Here is a 16,304-nt window from a genome sequence, read left to right as displayed (position 1 = left end):
TTTGCTCTGCCCTCCTGACCTTCCTTTTCTTAGTGAAACTATCATGGCCTATTTGTAGCATGCTAACCCAGGTTCAGAGTGCAGTTTACACAGGAGCAGGCAGGCTCTATGTTCTACACACAGAGGGCATCTGTCCACATGCTTTTCTCCAGGTCCCACTGTGTGTCCTTAGCCCATGTAGTGCCCATGTCCCCTTCCTGGGGTCTGGGTACACCTAGGCCTGACTCTGCCCCATAGCCAGGCTGACCTCTGCCAGACCTGGAGTCTTGCTTCCTGTCCCATGCTTGTTCCCCCAGAGAAGGGGGTCTTTGGCATTTGTGGGATAAACTCACAAAAGTGAAGCTCAGACAGACCTTCCAGGCCAAGCTGGAACAATATGGAACAGCCACTTAGCCCAACCGCAGCAGTGCAGGACTGGCTGCCAACATACCCCCCACTGCCCCATTATCCTTTAGAACCAGGACAGCAGAGCAGTGCTGACTGAGCAGGGCTCTGCCTCATCCCTGCCTGGAAGGGCCTCTTGAGAGTTCCTGCTAAGAAGCACCTGCTTTCAGGGGCTCCAGCATTATTAGCTGGTCCACTGCTCTCCCCTGTTCCTCTGTGATGTCATGAAAGGGGGGAGGGAGAAAGGACAATGTATCAAGGGACTCTTCTCTCCCCAAACAAAATGAGATCAACACAGAAACCAGTAAGAAGCAGTGAGAGGCCATGCTGGGGTCAGCCAGGACACCTGTTTTCAAGCCAGGAGAAATAAATGTTTCAGACACCAAGCCTGCCTGAATCTGCTGTTTTCAGCCTGAGCTCCAGAACCCTGGATGCTGGAGAGGAAGCCCTGAGCGCTGCGCACCCAGAGGACACACATAAGTGTGGGCACCACACTCTCCACCTTGCCGACCCAGGGAACCACCTTGTCTTCCTCTGGTTGGGCTGGGCTGAGGTTTTGGGTGTGGTAACACTGGAACACACTGTAACTGGCAGGTATGTGTCAATTTGATTAATAAAAATGGGAACGGAAACTGTTTCTGCATGAATAGTCTTCATTTGCTAGAGAATATCTTCCAAAGCCTGGCTTCCATGAAGGCACAACAGGGCAAATGCTTTGCATGAAAAAGACCTGGGAACCAATGCCTCCAGAAACCTTCACACTGGAGGAGGGAGGGTGTGATTCACCCTGTGATGGGCCATTCCTCTCACCGAATTTCAGCTGAGGAGTACTGAAGTACAGGCAGCAGACACTATAACCTGTTTTATATGAATGAGCCTGTCACAGACAGAACCACTCCTCACCTGCTGTCCTTGCCCTGGGCACAGCGTCTCTCAGCGCTGGGTCGGTCCTGCTGGCACAACCCAGGCTCCCGCTCACAGGCAGCTTCGGTCCCAGATTTGTAAAAAGCAGCAGAAGACTCCAGCACTCACCAGTCCCAGCAGCCTGAGGTGAGGCCCATGACCTCCCTCATGGGCCTGTCCTCCAACTATAAACTGCAGGCCCCTCAGATAGCAAGAGCTGAACAGGCTTCTCGGGCTCTCCTCCTCAGTGACCCGGGTAGGCTGTGTGTGTGGCCGACAGAGACAGGCTTACCTCGTGGGACAAGTAGAAGGCTGCAATGCCCAAAGGCCAGAAGCAGCAGAGCATGGAGAAGACGCTGAGGCCCAGGTGGTCCCTTGGGGGCATCATGAGGAAGTTGTCCTCACTCTCTGTGTCACTCGAGTAGTCACTCTGCAAGACAGAAGAGGACAGGGATGGTACAGAAGAAGAGAGCATCACTAGTGGAATCACTGTACGATGCCCCTAGACATGGGTGCTGAGTCTGGAATGGAGAAAGCCCCTCTGGGAAGGTCACTGTTGTTATTGCCTACAAGTAGATTTCCCCCAAGAAAGGAAGCCCCCAGTTGAGGAGATCCTTATCAAGAACAAAAGAAAAAAATACTAAGTACTTCGCTCTTGAGTCATTCCATTGAAGATCAAATCCTACAGAAGTCCATTATTTCACAGATCTTTGGGACCTAGTGACACACAGTGGGGATAAAGTTTTAATCTATGCGAGGATGGGACAGGCACTCTCAGAAGGCCACACAAGGATGGGACTCCTCTCTTTATTCTAAGACTTCAAACAGGTTTATAGGACAAGGAGGGCTGGTGTTGGGCAAGGGGACACCGTCTCTGAGCCCTCTTCATTTCCCTAGACTTTGATCTGAGTTAGGACACTGCTGGGCCTGGTGTCAACCCCGGGTGAAAGTGCTGTCTCCAGAGGAGCTGATGGCTGCTTTGTTTGGAAGTTTCTCTGTGATGAGCCCACTTAGTGGGCCTGTGAGCTCAGCACAGGCCTGCCAGAGCCTCCTAGGGAGTCTGAGGTAGGGGGTCAGGGACTGGCACAGGGCTTTGTAAAAATCCATGGAAGACTCCATCCCTCACTAAGCAATGACAGCCATGGACCAAACCTCCCTGCAGAAAATCTCACTATTAGCTCCACGCACTAAATGGCTGCTGTCCTGTCAGCACCTCCAGGTCTAGATGTTATGACTAGAGGATGCTTTTTGCCAATTGGTTATTCCATTTGCTGGGCCCCCATCATGAATTTTCTCTCCTCATCAAAACATGGCACACTCACGCTGACTCATCCAAAATCCAAGGCCAGCCTCTCTAACTGCTTATTTTATGCAAAGCTAAAATCTCATTTTACTCCAGATTTTGTTTCCTAAAAAAGAAATGGAGCATTTCTTTCTGAAAGAGGGTCATTAGCTTCCTCACTCTCTTTGCCAGAGACAGAGGTTGTTAAACATGCAGCCTCTGGATGCAGGCTGGAGACATTCAGTGCTCAATGCAGCCATGCTGGCTACTTCCTCAGGTGGCTTTAGGGGCAGGCAGTGACCTGAGGCACCAAACACTCCGGTGGATACCCCATGTGAGCGCTGTGCTGCTGGCATCGCTGCCCGGTCCACCTCCAGCAGTGCCCCCATGTGCCTCCCCTGACATTCGCATGCACACACAAAGCCCACGTGGGACCATGGTCCTTCTCTTGGTTAACTAAATGCACATATCACTGCCAATCAGAGCCTCTAGTCAGCGTGCAGACAGACGAGGAGCTGCAGGGAACTAATGGAAACTTCCCGTTAGGACTCTGTTTCTATGTAGTTGAAGAACAGGCAAATTCTGATGATCTCATTCAAATCACAAACAAGGACCTTCTCCATAGGGCCTGTGACTGAAGTGGGTGATGCGCTAGAGTGTGGGTGTGGACACACTCTCACACATGCGCACACACCTACACACCCCGGCGGGTCAAGGACTGGAAGGCATCACTTCTCACAGAGGGCTGGCTCCTTTCCACTAGGCAGGCTCTCTGCCCTGGGGAGTCACCTGCCACTGGGGCAACATCCCCTCCGTGAGTTTGGGACTGTATGGCTTCTCCTCCGTAGAGCCCTGTCTGTGAAATTCTATTCTTTTCACTCTGCAGCAGTGCTTTCCATGTGGTCTCCTAAACAATGATGGGAAATGAAAATCACTGTCCTTATGTCTGTCTGGGGAGGGCACTGAGCAGCCCCAGGAATGCACAAATCATGGGTGAGACCTGGGCCCAGAGGGCTAGCCAGGGAGAGATGTACCTGCTGGGATGCCGATATCTTTGATCTGAATGAAGGATGTGCAATGTTTTAGGCAGAGCCTGAGTGTCTTCACAGCTGTGCATCTCCAGACAATGCTTGGCCTCCAGACCTTCACTTTGGAAACAGGAGTTGGCTGTCAGCACTGTGTATGTGGCTGAGCCATACCATGAATGGGCCTTTGCATGAGATGCTGGTGATCTCTGGGAAGGGAGGCACCTACAGTGACAATCCCAGGGCAACTCGTGAGCAGAGAGCCCCTGAGAGAGGTAGAGGACCAGGGATAAAAGGACAGCCACTTCTTCCAGCCCTCAACCCAGACCCTGAGCTAATAATCTTCACACCAATGAGTCAGCGTGCTGCAGGTGGATATGCTTGCACACAACCAACAACTTTGTCTATGAGTATTTTAGTTTTTTGGCTTTTGTGGGACTTCTTGTTTGTTTTATTTTACTAAGAGTTTTATATACCAGCACTCTGGATTCTCACAGCAACTCTGGAAATAAGTGTTGTTACTATTTTTGTGGTTGTTGTTCTTTTTATTTTATGAAGGACAAAGCTGGGCTCTGAGAGCTAAAAGCCTTGCCAAATCACAGAACTGCCCAGTCAGTGGCCACTCCTTCCAGAACTCTATACTGTTAACTGTGCTGGGCAGTAACCACTTGGCTCAAAGCAAACCCCATTTTGGCTAAATTTGCTTCTTGCGCAAATGTGAGATGTCTTTTCTGCCTCGCCTGCCCCAGTGATTACAATGACTGCTTCTGGACTGATATGTTTGATGGCAGCAGTGGATGGCCAGTGGCAGTAGTGGCCAGTAAGAGCCTTCTCAATCACGTTGCCAGAGCATGTGAATTGCTGCAGACCACACAGGTACGCTGAGCTCTGGCTTCTATTTTTGGAACCTGCTTAGAATTACACTGCTATCCCCACGAAGCAAAGAATTAAATTTCAGGGCACTCCCCCAAAATCTTCACAGACTTTTATTTAGAAGCATAAGGGAACCACACTCTGTAAATTGCAAAGTTGTGGCTACACGGTACCAAAGTAATTAGTCAATTTTGATCAAAATAGATTTTAAATATTCAGACAAATTACAGGGCAGACAAAAACAGCCCAGTTCATTTTATGTTCTGTCTTCCACCGGCGGCTGTTTTGTGGGTATAAGCAGCGTGTACATCTTGCCATTAAACAGGGAGGAGAGGAGAGGAGATGAGTCCAGCCTGGGCAAGGCTGCGTAGATACCAATAAACCAAACAGGGAAAACACACAACCACCAGTACCAAGAAATTCATCATGCACAGCAGCTGCTTCTAAAAATCCTTTTCATGGGTCATCAGATTGGAGAATTGCAAGGCAGACTAAAAGCATTCCAAGGGGACTTACAATTCCTGCAGACGCCCCTTCTGAGGCAGCCAATGCTGGGTGGGCAGAGGAAGGGGCTGCTTGGTCCCTCTGCTGTGCCTTGCTGGCCCACTGGTGCCCCACACAAAGGACCCATTCTCTGCCCATTTCTACCACCTCCACTCAGAAGTTGTCCCCTTGTTTTTTTTTTCCCTTAGGATACTTCAATAAAACAATCATAATGCCAGGCACAATGCCCAGTGTTTTGCACATAACGATTCACTCAGCTATGTGAGCCTGGGCTGTGAGGATGCCATCTTAGGGATGCAAAGCTGGGCTCAGCCATGTCACTTGGTGTCACTCAAGGCCTCCCACATCCCCTGCCCACCCCCTCTGGGTCTCACACTGCCTTCCTTCCCCCACCCCCAGGTATAGCTTGCTCATCTGCAGTGTGGCTCCACGTGGCCCCAAGGAGAGAGTGTAGGTGCATTAAGCAGGATGGTACAGCAGCAGGCCTTGGGCGGCTTGAATGCAGGGTTCCCCATGGAGGCTTACTTCCCAGGCATGTAGGGGGTTGGTTCTAGAGTATTCCTGACAGCACTGTTTAAAAACACCAAAATTACAAAATAATTCTACGTATAATTCTATATAATCATGGAAAAAAGATTTCAAAAGGAGAAAAAAAGAAATCTATATAATCATGGAAAATGATAATATAAATGTTTATTTCCTTAGAAAGATGTTTATAAGAACTTAGGTGAAAAACTAGAGTAGAAAGTGGAATAAGTCATATCCCTCCAGGATGTCAGAATGTGCTTCTGGATGGCCAGGATATTGGTTATTTTTTTTTCTCTCTGCATTTCTGGGTTTTAGCATTTTTCTATACTAAGTAAGTTCATTTAACAATGAAAATTATCAAGGTGCAGATGTGCTAACGGGTGCGGGAGCTTCCACCATTCCTTCATCCTCACTTAGAACCCTGTGGACTATGGTTTCAACGAGACTAGGTACAGAGAAATCACATAACATGGGCCTGTAGCCTGAAGAGCAGCTGCTGGATCAGGACTGGAGCTCAACACAACACCTGAGCTCACTCACTGAGACACAGGTCAGACCTGACCTTGCCACTGGTCCCTCGGCCTTATCTCACTGAGGGTCAAGACCAGAGCCCTCAGAGCAGCCCATGACACTCCTCTGTGTTGACTAGCATGGCAGCTGTAGCCACGTGGATCTATTTAAACTTGAATTACCTAAAATCAAACACACCCAACAATTAGTTCCTCAGCCAAACTACCACATTCCAAGTATTCGGCTGCCACAGGTAGTTAATGCCTATCACACTGAGCACAGATGTAGAACATTTGCAGTATCTCAGAAAATTCTATTGGATAACACTGTCTTCTAGGATCTGACCCCTATTAAGTTTGACTTCATTGTCCTCCACCCACAGGCAACACTCTGATATTCCTGCAACATGCCTCAGGGTTTTGCACTTGCTGTTCTCTCAGCCTAGAATTCTCTACGCCAGAGACACATATGACTGGCTTCCCAACTTCATCTGGGGCTTTTCTCAAATGTCACTTGTCATTATAGCCTTTCCCAGATACCCCATAAGGCTGTCACTGCTGTCCCCCATTACTATCCCCTTACCTGTCTCCTTTGCACTACAGGTGGCACTAGTTTGTTTACTGTCTCTCTTCCTCTAAGCACTAAGAAGGCAATTTTGCATGTTTTGGTCACAGCTGCACCCTATGTGCCCAGAACAGTGTCTTGCACATAGTAGGCACCCAAAGCACATGTGCTGAAAGAAAGAATTCACATGTACATGAAGCCAACATGGACAGTACCAGCGGAAGCAGCAAAACTCCCAGAGTTTTCCCAGAGTGCACTGGAGTAACCAGGGGATTTGCTCTACCTTGTCTCCTCTCCTTCTCCACTGGAAGTGCCTTCCCTAGTGCCCTCCAGAATGCACATCCTAACCATCCATTTAGGTGAGACCACAGGGAAGGTGGGGAAGAATGATGACACGGTCAGGTTCAAGGCTGTCTTAGGACAGCTGATGATAAGGATAAGCCACTATGAGGATGTAGGCAGATGGACACAGCTCCCTCAACCTCCGTGTGTGTCTGTAAGAGGCACACCCAATGTTCTGTGGTCTTGTAGCCAGCATGGATTGTGAGATCCCCTGCCTATATGAGAGGAGTGAAGTGTGGGTGAGTGCCTTTGATACCCCAGAAAAGTCAATATCCAACAAAGCTTCTACTTCTAAAGGAGGAAATAGCTCTTAGTGAGCTATGTTGGCAAGGTCAATGCTAGGTTTTAATTCCCGAAGTCCTTGCAGGGCCAGAACTGGGACCACCTGCCCTCACCTGCACTATCAGGTGGGTCCCAGGGATCCACCTGTGTCCACTTAAGGGTTTTCCATGGCCAACTTGTCTGTGGAAGAACCTAATCCCTTCATCATTCAGTCAACTCATCTCTGAACCAGGCTTTCCCTGGCACATTGAGGTCCACTGGCCTCTCCTGTATTGACATCAGATTACATAAAAACGACAGATGCATGCTGAGTACTCATTCTGTGTAATGTACACATAGCTTACAGATGACAAGGTATATAGACACCTGGAATCAGATCAGTAACACAGAATATGTTAGTATCTAAACACACTTTGTCCTAAATTATTAAGTAATTATTTTGGGCATGTAATTTAGTTTCTCCTACTAGGTAGTAATTGTCTTGTAGACAGAGATTATTTGCTATATCAGTGCAATGGGGGCAAGAAAAAAACCAACAAAATCTACTTGAACACTGAAACTGCCTCTTTGGGACACTTTGAAAGAGCTTGTTTGTGGACCGTGTTGGTACATTTGGATGGCCCAGGTGGAGATTGTGGAAGGGACTCCACTGTTTGGGGGTTTCCTCAAAAGCCTGTGTAGGAGGGGTGGAAGGGGGATGGGAAGGGAGGGGGTGAGAGATTAGGGTGTCAGGAGCCTGGGGCGCTATTAAGGGAGAGCAGCAGCATCTGGCATGGTCTTAGGATGGGAGCAATTGTATTCTTCCTCACAGGAGTAGAGACAATCCCAGAAAGAATCCCAAGTTCATGTATGTCACCCCTTCCTGGTGCTTGGTGAGGGCCAAGGAAATTGTGACTTCAGAATTTGGGAATCAGACCAGACAAGGAGCAAAGCAGATTATGAAGCCAGAGCCTTGGCCTTTGCCCTAATCTCTTTCAAGTATGGGATGCTTGGAGCACATGCTCCCTAGTGTCCCAAGTGAATACAGCCCAAAGCAGGTATGACCGGATTTCCCCTCAGCAACTCTCAATAACCATCGCTCCCAAACTCATGCCCTGCATCATCATCAGACAATGAAACTATGTGCAATGTCAGTAAAGTATCACATGCATTTCACTCTCTAGTTCCTAAAACCTGGGAATTCCATTTTTTCTGTTAATTAACTCCCCATTGGTCAGGAAGTTCAATGAATAGAAACACAAGGTTTCCTAATATATATGTATTTTTCACAACATGTTCAATTTTCCGCCAATAATGACAACCTATGCATTTATTCTTTGGAGGAACATCACAGTTTGCATGACAATGCAGGTTGCATCATTTTCACTTAATTGGGAGGGGGCGTGTTTCCATGCTGCAGTTCATGCAGTGTGCCAGGGGCCTCCTGAAGGGCAGGGGAGGGGTGGAAGCCCTCAGACCCAAACCCCCTGCTTATGCATAAACGCTCCACTGTTTTCTGTGTGCGTGTTGGGTTCCCAGGCAAACTTTGGTAAAACAAATGACACTCAGTGAAAGAAGGAAGAAAGAAAGAAAGAAAGAAAGAAAGAAAGAAGAGAGGAAGAAAGAAAGGGAGGAAGGAGAGGAAGAAAGGGAGAGAGAAAGAAAAAAAGAAAGGAACAAAGAAAGGTTGAAAATGAGAGAGTTAATGCATCACTCAGAAATAATTTTTTTTTGCCTCCTGGTAATATCTGGCATAATATTCCCTAAATGATTTTATATTCCTTGAGGAGGGAGGTATTTTTAGAAGACAATAATCCAATTAAGAGAGTAAAAATATGAAAAATTTCCAAAGATGGGGGAGAATAAAGTTAACTCAGAAGGGATATCAAATACCACATAAGCATCTTATGTTTTCCAGAATGAATGAGACCCAGTCCCCAATCTGTATAAACAGGCGCATGCAACACTGGGCCAACCATGCCGCAGTACTCATTTCGCACCTCGTCCTTCTCTTTGGGAAGCTCCCAGCTTGATTCTGGGTATCGAGTGGATGAGTGAGTGAGTTAATATGTGAGGAGATTATTTGCAAGGAGACTGTATGGAATAGACCAACATGGTGTACAAACATGGGATAGTGGAAACCAAACAGACACTGCTTGGTGGGTCACCTCCAGTAACTGTGTTCTTCTTTCTATTGCTTCCAAGTTTGTTTTTTCCTTTGTGGTGGGGGCTTCCTGTCTTAGTTCCTAGTATAGTCCCATGAAGGCTACATTCCCATAATCAATAGATCTGATTAATCTGTGACTTTAATTTCCTTTTATTTATCTATTTTTATTATTATTTAAATGTTTACTTTGGACAGAGGATCAGAAGTGGGCTCAAACCCATGAACTGTGAGACCATGACCTGAGCTGAAGTCAGACACTTAACCAACTGAGCCCCCCAGGCACCCCACTTTAATTTCCTTTTAAAAAGGCTAAGCTTCTACACATCAGGTTCCAGGAGGGCTTCAGGAGGAGCCCCTGCCAGGCTGCATCCTGCATTCATTACCTTCAGAAAGCAAACTCAGTGGAGGTTGACCTGATGAGGCTGGGAACACACAAACAAGGTTTTCAGGGCCAGGTCTGCAGCATTCTGGGGAGACAGGCATTCCTTCACACAGAGAAGCTCTCAAGACAGAAACTTCTGCTGCTGGTTACTTGTAATGGACAAAGTGCAAAATCATCTCTTATCTGAGAACTGTCTAATTATCATCTAGGGGTGGTTGTAGCCTTAGGACCTGTAATGTTCTGGAAGCAGGAGCAAATGAAGCAAGGTTCATTAAGATTTATGTCTGGGGGTCACTCCTGGTTTATCACTGCTTATGAAAGTGGGGTGTGATGGTAACACATGAGCACACTACAGGGCTATTCCATATGCCTGTATTAATTTAAGTGCTTGTTTTCTAACTAGATATGGGTATTTATATTATGTTTTTAAATGTTTTATTTATTTATTTATTTATTTATTTATAGCAAGCTGGGGAGGAGCAGAGAGAGAGGGAGAGAAAATCCCGAGCAGGCTCTGCACTGTCAGCACGGAGCCTGACGTGGGGCTCAATCCCACAAACTGTGAGATCGCTACCTGAGCTGAAACCAAGAGTTGGATGCTTAACTGACTGAGCCACCCAGACACCCCACTAGGTGTGAGTATTTAATCCAATGGTTAGGTTAGGAGAACCAGCTCCCTCTATGACTTCCCCTACCAGGTCAGGTCTTCTTGCAGTCTGAAAGTGCTCAGGGGCCCTGGGAAAGAATGCTTAGCAAAATGCTTAAGACCCGCGGTAGCATAACTCCTCTTAGAAACAGACTTTGAGTATAGAATTGGGGTGTGTTGTTTTCCTGGGAGATGAGCACAGGAAATATCACAGGGCAGAGAAGTGGGACATGTCTGGGAACACCACCAATACACCACCAATAAAGGATGTGTATTGAGGCAGGCACCTCTATGAGACCTCTGGGGCTTGGTCCTGCTGGGACCTCAAGGGGCCAGAGTGAGATCATTCCCAAACTACCTCCTGCTGGTTAGTGGATGAGGATTGTTCCTGGGGCCAAAGGTTCTCCTACACTTTGCAGATGGTCTCTCAGGTCCCCAGAGAAAGTCCTCAGGTAGGTGGAGGCCAGGCCAGGGGACCTTCTCCTGAGGACTACTGATAGCAAGTGCTACAGAGCCCAGGGAGAAACTGGGAGTGTTAGACACCCTAAAAGCTTGAATCAGGGCAATGCTACGTGGAGCAAGAACCACACTCAGTGAACACCTGGGAAGGGTGAGCAAATGGGGGCCCACAAGGTACGTGGGCATCCAGGATGATAAACCCCATCCCTACCAGGTAAATAAGCACAAAGAAAAAACATGCATCATGTGTGTAAGACTTGATGTAAAATAACACCACACAAATGAGGTAAAACTGATCTAGGCATAGCAAGTAATCATTGTGTGTTGGTAATTAGGTTACTTTTTCACTCATGTTTTTGTTTTTAATCCACAGTGTGGATGCAGCTGAGTTGTACACTGAACTTCAGATTTTGTGAAGAAATTGAGATTTCCATCTGAAGGTCCCTTGCTCAGTTAAGGACCTGGGCGCAGCATGTACAAAGGCCTAGGTGAGGAATACTGTACATGCATAAGGCTCTAGAAAGAAAATGGTGTGAAGTGGGAGCAGAGAGGTGCTCACAGCCAGACCATGCAGAGTCCTGGTCACTTTCCACTGCTTGAGAAAACCAGGTCTTACCTTACATCAACCAAGTGACCAGGAAATAAACAGGGACCTATTCTTTTATGGCCAACCCAGAGGGCTGGTTTACAACTAACCAGCCCTAGCATGTCGAGTTATCACTAATTGTTGATCCAGTTTCTAAACGTGCATCCCTGCTTTAGTATGATTCATTATTGCATAAGGTAACGATTGTCCTTTTTAGATTTTCTTGCTTCCAGTTTATGTTACATTTGTCTGAGGAACTCAACACATAATCTACCCAGTTCCTCACTGTTTTCAGGTGAGAAGTCCAAGTAGTTGTAACAAGGTGAATTTGGACTGGTTTGAAGGTAAAGAGGGAAACAAGGGCTGAAATCTTAGTCCAGCCTTCTTGCCACTGTGGTGTGTCTCACTCCCAGAGTCCCTCATCAACAGAAGTATCTAGATGGAAAGCCTCCTGAGTTACATGGCCTGGGCTCTGTGCCTGCCTCACGAGTCCAGGTGGAATCATACTCAATCACATTCACAGAAAGGACAAGGAAAACTACACCAAGACACCACTTTTCACCTATTGTCAAAAATTAAAAAACACAATCAACGATATTATTAGGTTGTGGGGAAACAGGCTGATTGATATGCAAATGGGTGCAGCCTTAGGAAGCATATTTGTCAATATAACATAATTAAATATGTGTTTATTTTTGGCCCTGTAATCTCATTTCTAGGAATTTATCCGGAAGATTCACCTCCAATAATATGGAAATACATATGCATGAGGTTATTTGCTGCAGCATTATATGTAATTCCCAACTACTAGAAATGACTGAAGTGCTCATTCAAAGGAGAGTGTTCACATAAACTGTGATACATCTACACAATGGAATACAATGCAGCTTACAAACATATGAAGTGCTCCACTGTGAGCTGGCTGGACTGGAATTGAGGGTATCTGTTTCTACCTATCTATAAATAGATAAAATGTGTGTATAATATGGATACACACAGTTACACTGATATGTGACATGTGCACATAGGTGTTTTCCATCTAGGTTTGCTGAGAGTGCCTGGAAACAGTGATCTCCATCCCCAGGGGCAGTGAGCAGACTTAGCACCCAAATGTTAGTTTTTAAATACCGTTCTCCAATAAAAGCACCCAGGGTTCTTTGGAGAAATGGCTGATTTCAGGGGTAGGATTGCCAACACAACAGGATATATCTAGAATAGCTTGCTGTACCAGGGAATGATGACGATGATTAAAGAATGATGAGTTACGTCCAAAGTGCACAGAAGCCAAATTGAAAGGGGCTGTCGAGTACATAACAAAGTAAGTACCACAATAGATAATGTAATAAATGGAACAGTAATCCACTGAATAAAATAAGAACCAATTGGCCCAGCCTGAAATAAAGTTCTAAATGAGGGAAACAATAAATATGGGGGAAGGGAAAACTCTGCTTCATAGTGGAATGCCAAGTAATAAATACAGAACGAACTATGGGGTTTCCAATGTGTCAGAGAATGCTAAACCTAGATGGATAACTACTGGGACATAGGGTGCCCCCACAGTCTCAGAGTATCTACCTACCTACAAGATACTAATTAATTGCAAAGAAACACCATCTCTTGGCCAGTGAGAAACTTGGCCAGCACCATTGTCAACAAGTGACTAAAGTTATGGGTCACACTGACACCGTGGCCTCCTGATGCACTGCACTAGGAAGGGCACAGCCTCACTTCTGTGGTGGTCCTGACAAAAATGCAGCCACACGAATTGTCAGACAAACCCAAACCTGGGTCTGTCTGTAAAATAACTGACCTGTACTCTGCAACAATGTCAAGGTTACGAAAGAGAAAGAGAGACAGAAGAAGATTCCAGATTACAGAAGACTAATGAGGCATGGCAAAAAAACGGGAATATGGGATTTTGAACCCAATTTTTTTCTTTTACTACAAAGAACAATATTGAAAGAATTAGAAAAATTTGAATAAATCTATAGAACAGATGATAGTATTGTAATAATTTTAATTTCCTTTTATAAGTGACTTTTTTAGAAAACACATATGGTTCATTTAGTGGTAAAGGAAATTCATGTGTGTAACTTAACTGCAAATATCTCAGAAAAACTTGTGTACAGCTGACCCTTGAACAATCTGGGTTTGAATTGTATAGGTCCACTTACAGGTGAATTTATTTCAATAAAACAGTATTGTAAATATATTTTCTCTTCCTTATGATTTTCTTAATAATGTTTTCTCTAGCTTCCTTTATTGTAAGAATACAGTATATAATACATATAGCACATAAAACATGTGTTGTTTATGTTATTGGTAAGCCTTCTGGCCAACAGCAGGCTATTAGCAGTTAAGTTTTGGTGGAGTCAAAAGCTATAAATTTTTGACGGTGTGGAGCCAGTGCTCCTACTCCCTGCAATGTTCAAGGACCACCTGTATATAGATAGAATGATAAAGCAAGTGTAGTAAACTATTGAGGCTGAAGAAAACGGGTGACAAACATACAGAAGTTCTTTGTACTGGTCTTGCAACTTTTCTGAATGTCTCAAATTATTTTAAAAATAAAAAGTTAAAAAAAAATCCCTCCTACATACACCATTGTAGAAGGCAAAAAATTTACTTTAAATTGATTTTTTTCCTTTTTTGTATATTGCTTTCCTTTTGTTGTTAAGTTTATTTATTTTGAAAGAGAGAGAGCATGTGCCCATGCAAATGGGATAGGAGTTGGTGGGGAGAGAATCCCAAGCAGGGTTTGTGCTGTCAGCGCAGAGCCCAACATGGGGCTCTATCTACAAACCCTGAGATCATGACCTGAGCTGAAACCAAGAGTCAGACGCTTAATCACCTGAGCCACCCAAACACCCCTGTTTTCTTTTCTTGATTGTGTTTTAATGAAAACACTGTGAACATTATGGGGAAAACAGGGAGGAAAATACTGAATTTACTTTCTTCATGAAATATGAATAATTCATTTTACGTTGCAATTTAGTATTCCATGAAACCTGTCCTTTTCATGTTTCCACAGAGAAGCTACTTGGTGGCATTTGATATCACACACCTGCCCACAGGAGCTCAGAGAGCTCACACAGAGAGGTGTGCCTGAGCTAAACAAACCTAAGGGGGCTTCCAGAATAAAGCATGGATGCCATGCATAGTCAGAGGTATCATCTCACAGGACAGGGCAACTGAGTGCCACCTCCAAGGGCCCATGTAGCAAAGGGTTCCTGGAAGAATCTGGCAGAGGATGGCTCATGAGTGCCAATGCTATTCACACAATGCACAACCTCAGGAGCTCAGAGAAAAACAATGCATGAAAGTTCAGGCTGAGAAGTATGAGGAGGGACAGGCTAGAAGCCAGAGGAGCCTAGCAGAATGTGAGCCCTCCTAAGAACTATGGGCAAGCTTGGGGGAATGTGATATCACCCATCCACAACTATCCATGTACCCAGAAAATAGTCTATAAGCTCTAATAAGTGCCAGAGATTATTCTAGATACTGGGGGAGGGGTGCAGGTGAACATCACAGTGCCCTTTCTTAAGAGATCAGTGGTCATCTCTGCTTCCCATACCCTGTCCAGCCCTGTGTCCCATCACAGAGTAAACCAGAAACCTCTTTTGCTTGAGTGAGAGGCATGTCCACCTTGCTCCAGAATGGGCAGAGTGTAGATCCCCTACCCGACTTGTTCAATGTCTTTTTTGTCCTCTCAGAGTTTCAGTCACTGGCCAAAGCCACCAGCCCCTATACACTGTCAGATCCCTGAATCCACATCTTCCATCTCTACAATAAAAAACAACTTCCTGAAACAGGGGATCAAGGAGAACCTTGTGTGTAGGCGGTTCCAGAAGTCACCTGTCCAGTCTCTCTTAGTTCACTGCTGGTCCATGGAATACAGCCCCACACATCTGGAAGCACCTGTGGCCCAAGTGGGCTCCCTAGTTTTTAAGAATTAGAATTTTTTCCAAATCAAAAGGTTGCTTCTGTGCAAAATCCAATTACAGTAAATATCTGGCTACATATCAAGGGACTGACCGGGGTGTTCTAGGTAATCAGATATCAACTATTTAAAAAAATTGTTAACTTCCCAATTTTCTTTATTCTAAAGTATTCTGCTTTATTGAGGGGAAAGAATATATTTAAGTTGTATTAACATCCTATAAAAAGAATGTTAAAATTCATTAAAGAACCTCATGAAATATGTATATGTGTATATATGTATAAACTATTTCAGTGTGTGTGCAATTGAGACAATTTTAGACTCACATAAAAGTTTCAGAAATAGAACAGAGTTCCTGTAGAAATTGCAAAGATAGAACAGAGAGTTCCCACATACCCTAGAGTGCCTCTTACATAAGCACAGCACATGATCAAAACCAGGACATTGACACGGAGAACAAGGCTAAACCACAGACCTAAATCAGATCTCACAGCTTAACCATGCCCTCGCTTTTGTTTGATTGTTTGTTGTCTAAAGGTCTATGGGTTTGCTGCATGTGTGACTTATAAAACCAGTACAACAATCAGGATACAGGAAGGTCCTATAGCCTTAAAAAGCTCCTTCATGTTATTGCTGCCTTTTTATAGTTACCTCCCTTCCTTCACCTTTGACCCCGGGCAACCACAGAGCTGCTGCCTGTTGCTACACTTTTGTCTTTTGGAGAATGTCAGAGCAATGGAATCAGACAGTATGTGACTGTTAGAGACCCACCTTTTCTGCTCAGCACAATACCCAGTACAATACCTGGGTGTATCAGCAACGCATTCATTTTATTCCTGAGTAATATTGCATGATGAGGAAGTGCCACCCTCCATGAATGAAGCTCATCCATTCATCCACTGGAGGACATTAGTTTCTAGGTTTGAGTTATTACAAGTAAATGCTGCG

The 16,304-nt window shown here is 45.3% G+C and overlaps 1 protein-coding gene across 3 annotated transcripts in view; it reads right to left on the bottom strand.

Annotated features, from left to right (window-relative positions):
* The window catches only part of SYNDIG1 (synapse differentiation inducing 1), a 186,834-nt gene that overhangs the window by 72,607 nt on the left and 97,923 nt on the right, over positions 1 to 16,304 (bottom strand). For all 3 annotated transcript variants that reach the window (XM_047853322.1, XM_047853323.1, XM_047853324.1), the window contains exon 3: positions 1,580 to 1,717. In XM_047853322.1, the coding sequence (XP_047709278.1) occupies positions 1,580 to 1,717 (138 nt within the window). The remainder of the gene's footprint in view (positions 1 to 1,579; positions 1,718 to 16,304) is intronic.

Source organism: Prionailurus viverrinus, chromosome A3 (assembly GCF_022837055.1).
Source record: "Prionailurus viverrinus isolate Anna chromosome A3, UM_Priviv_1.0, whole genome shotgun sequence".
NCBI classification, from domain to species: Eukaryota; Metazoa; Chordata; class Mammalia; order Carnivora; family Felidae; genus Prionailurus; species Prionailurus viverrinus.
This window is presented reverse-complemented; position numbering and strand designations above follow the sequence as displayed.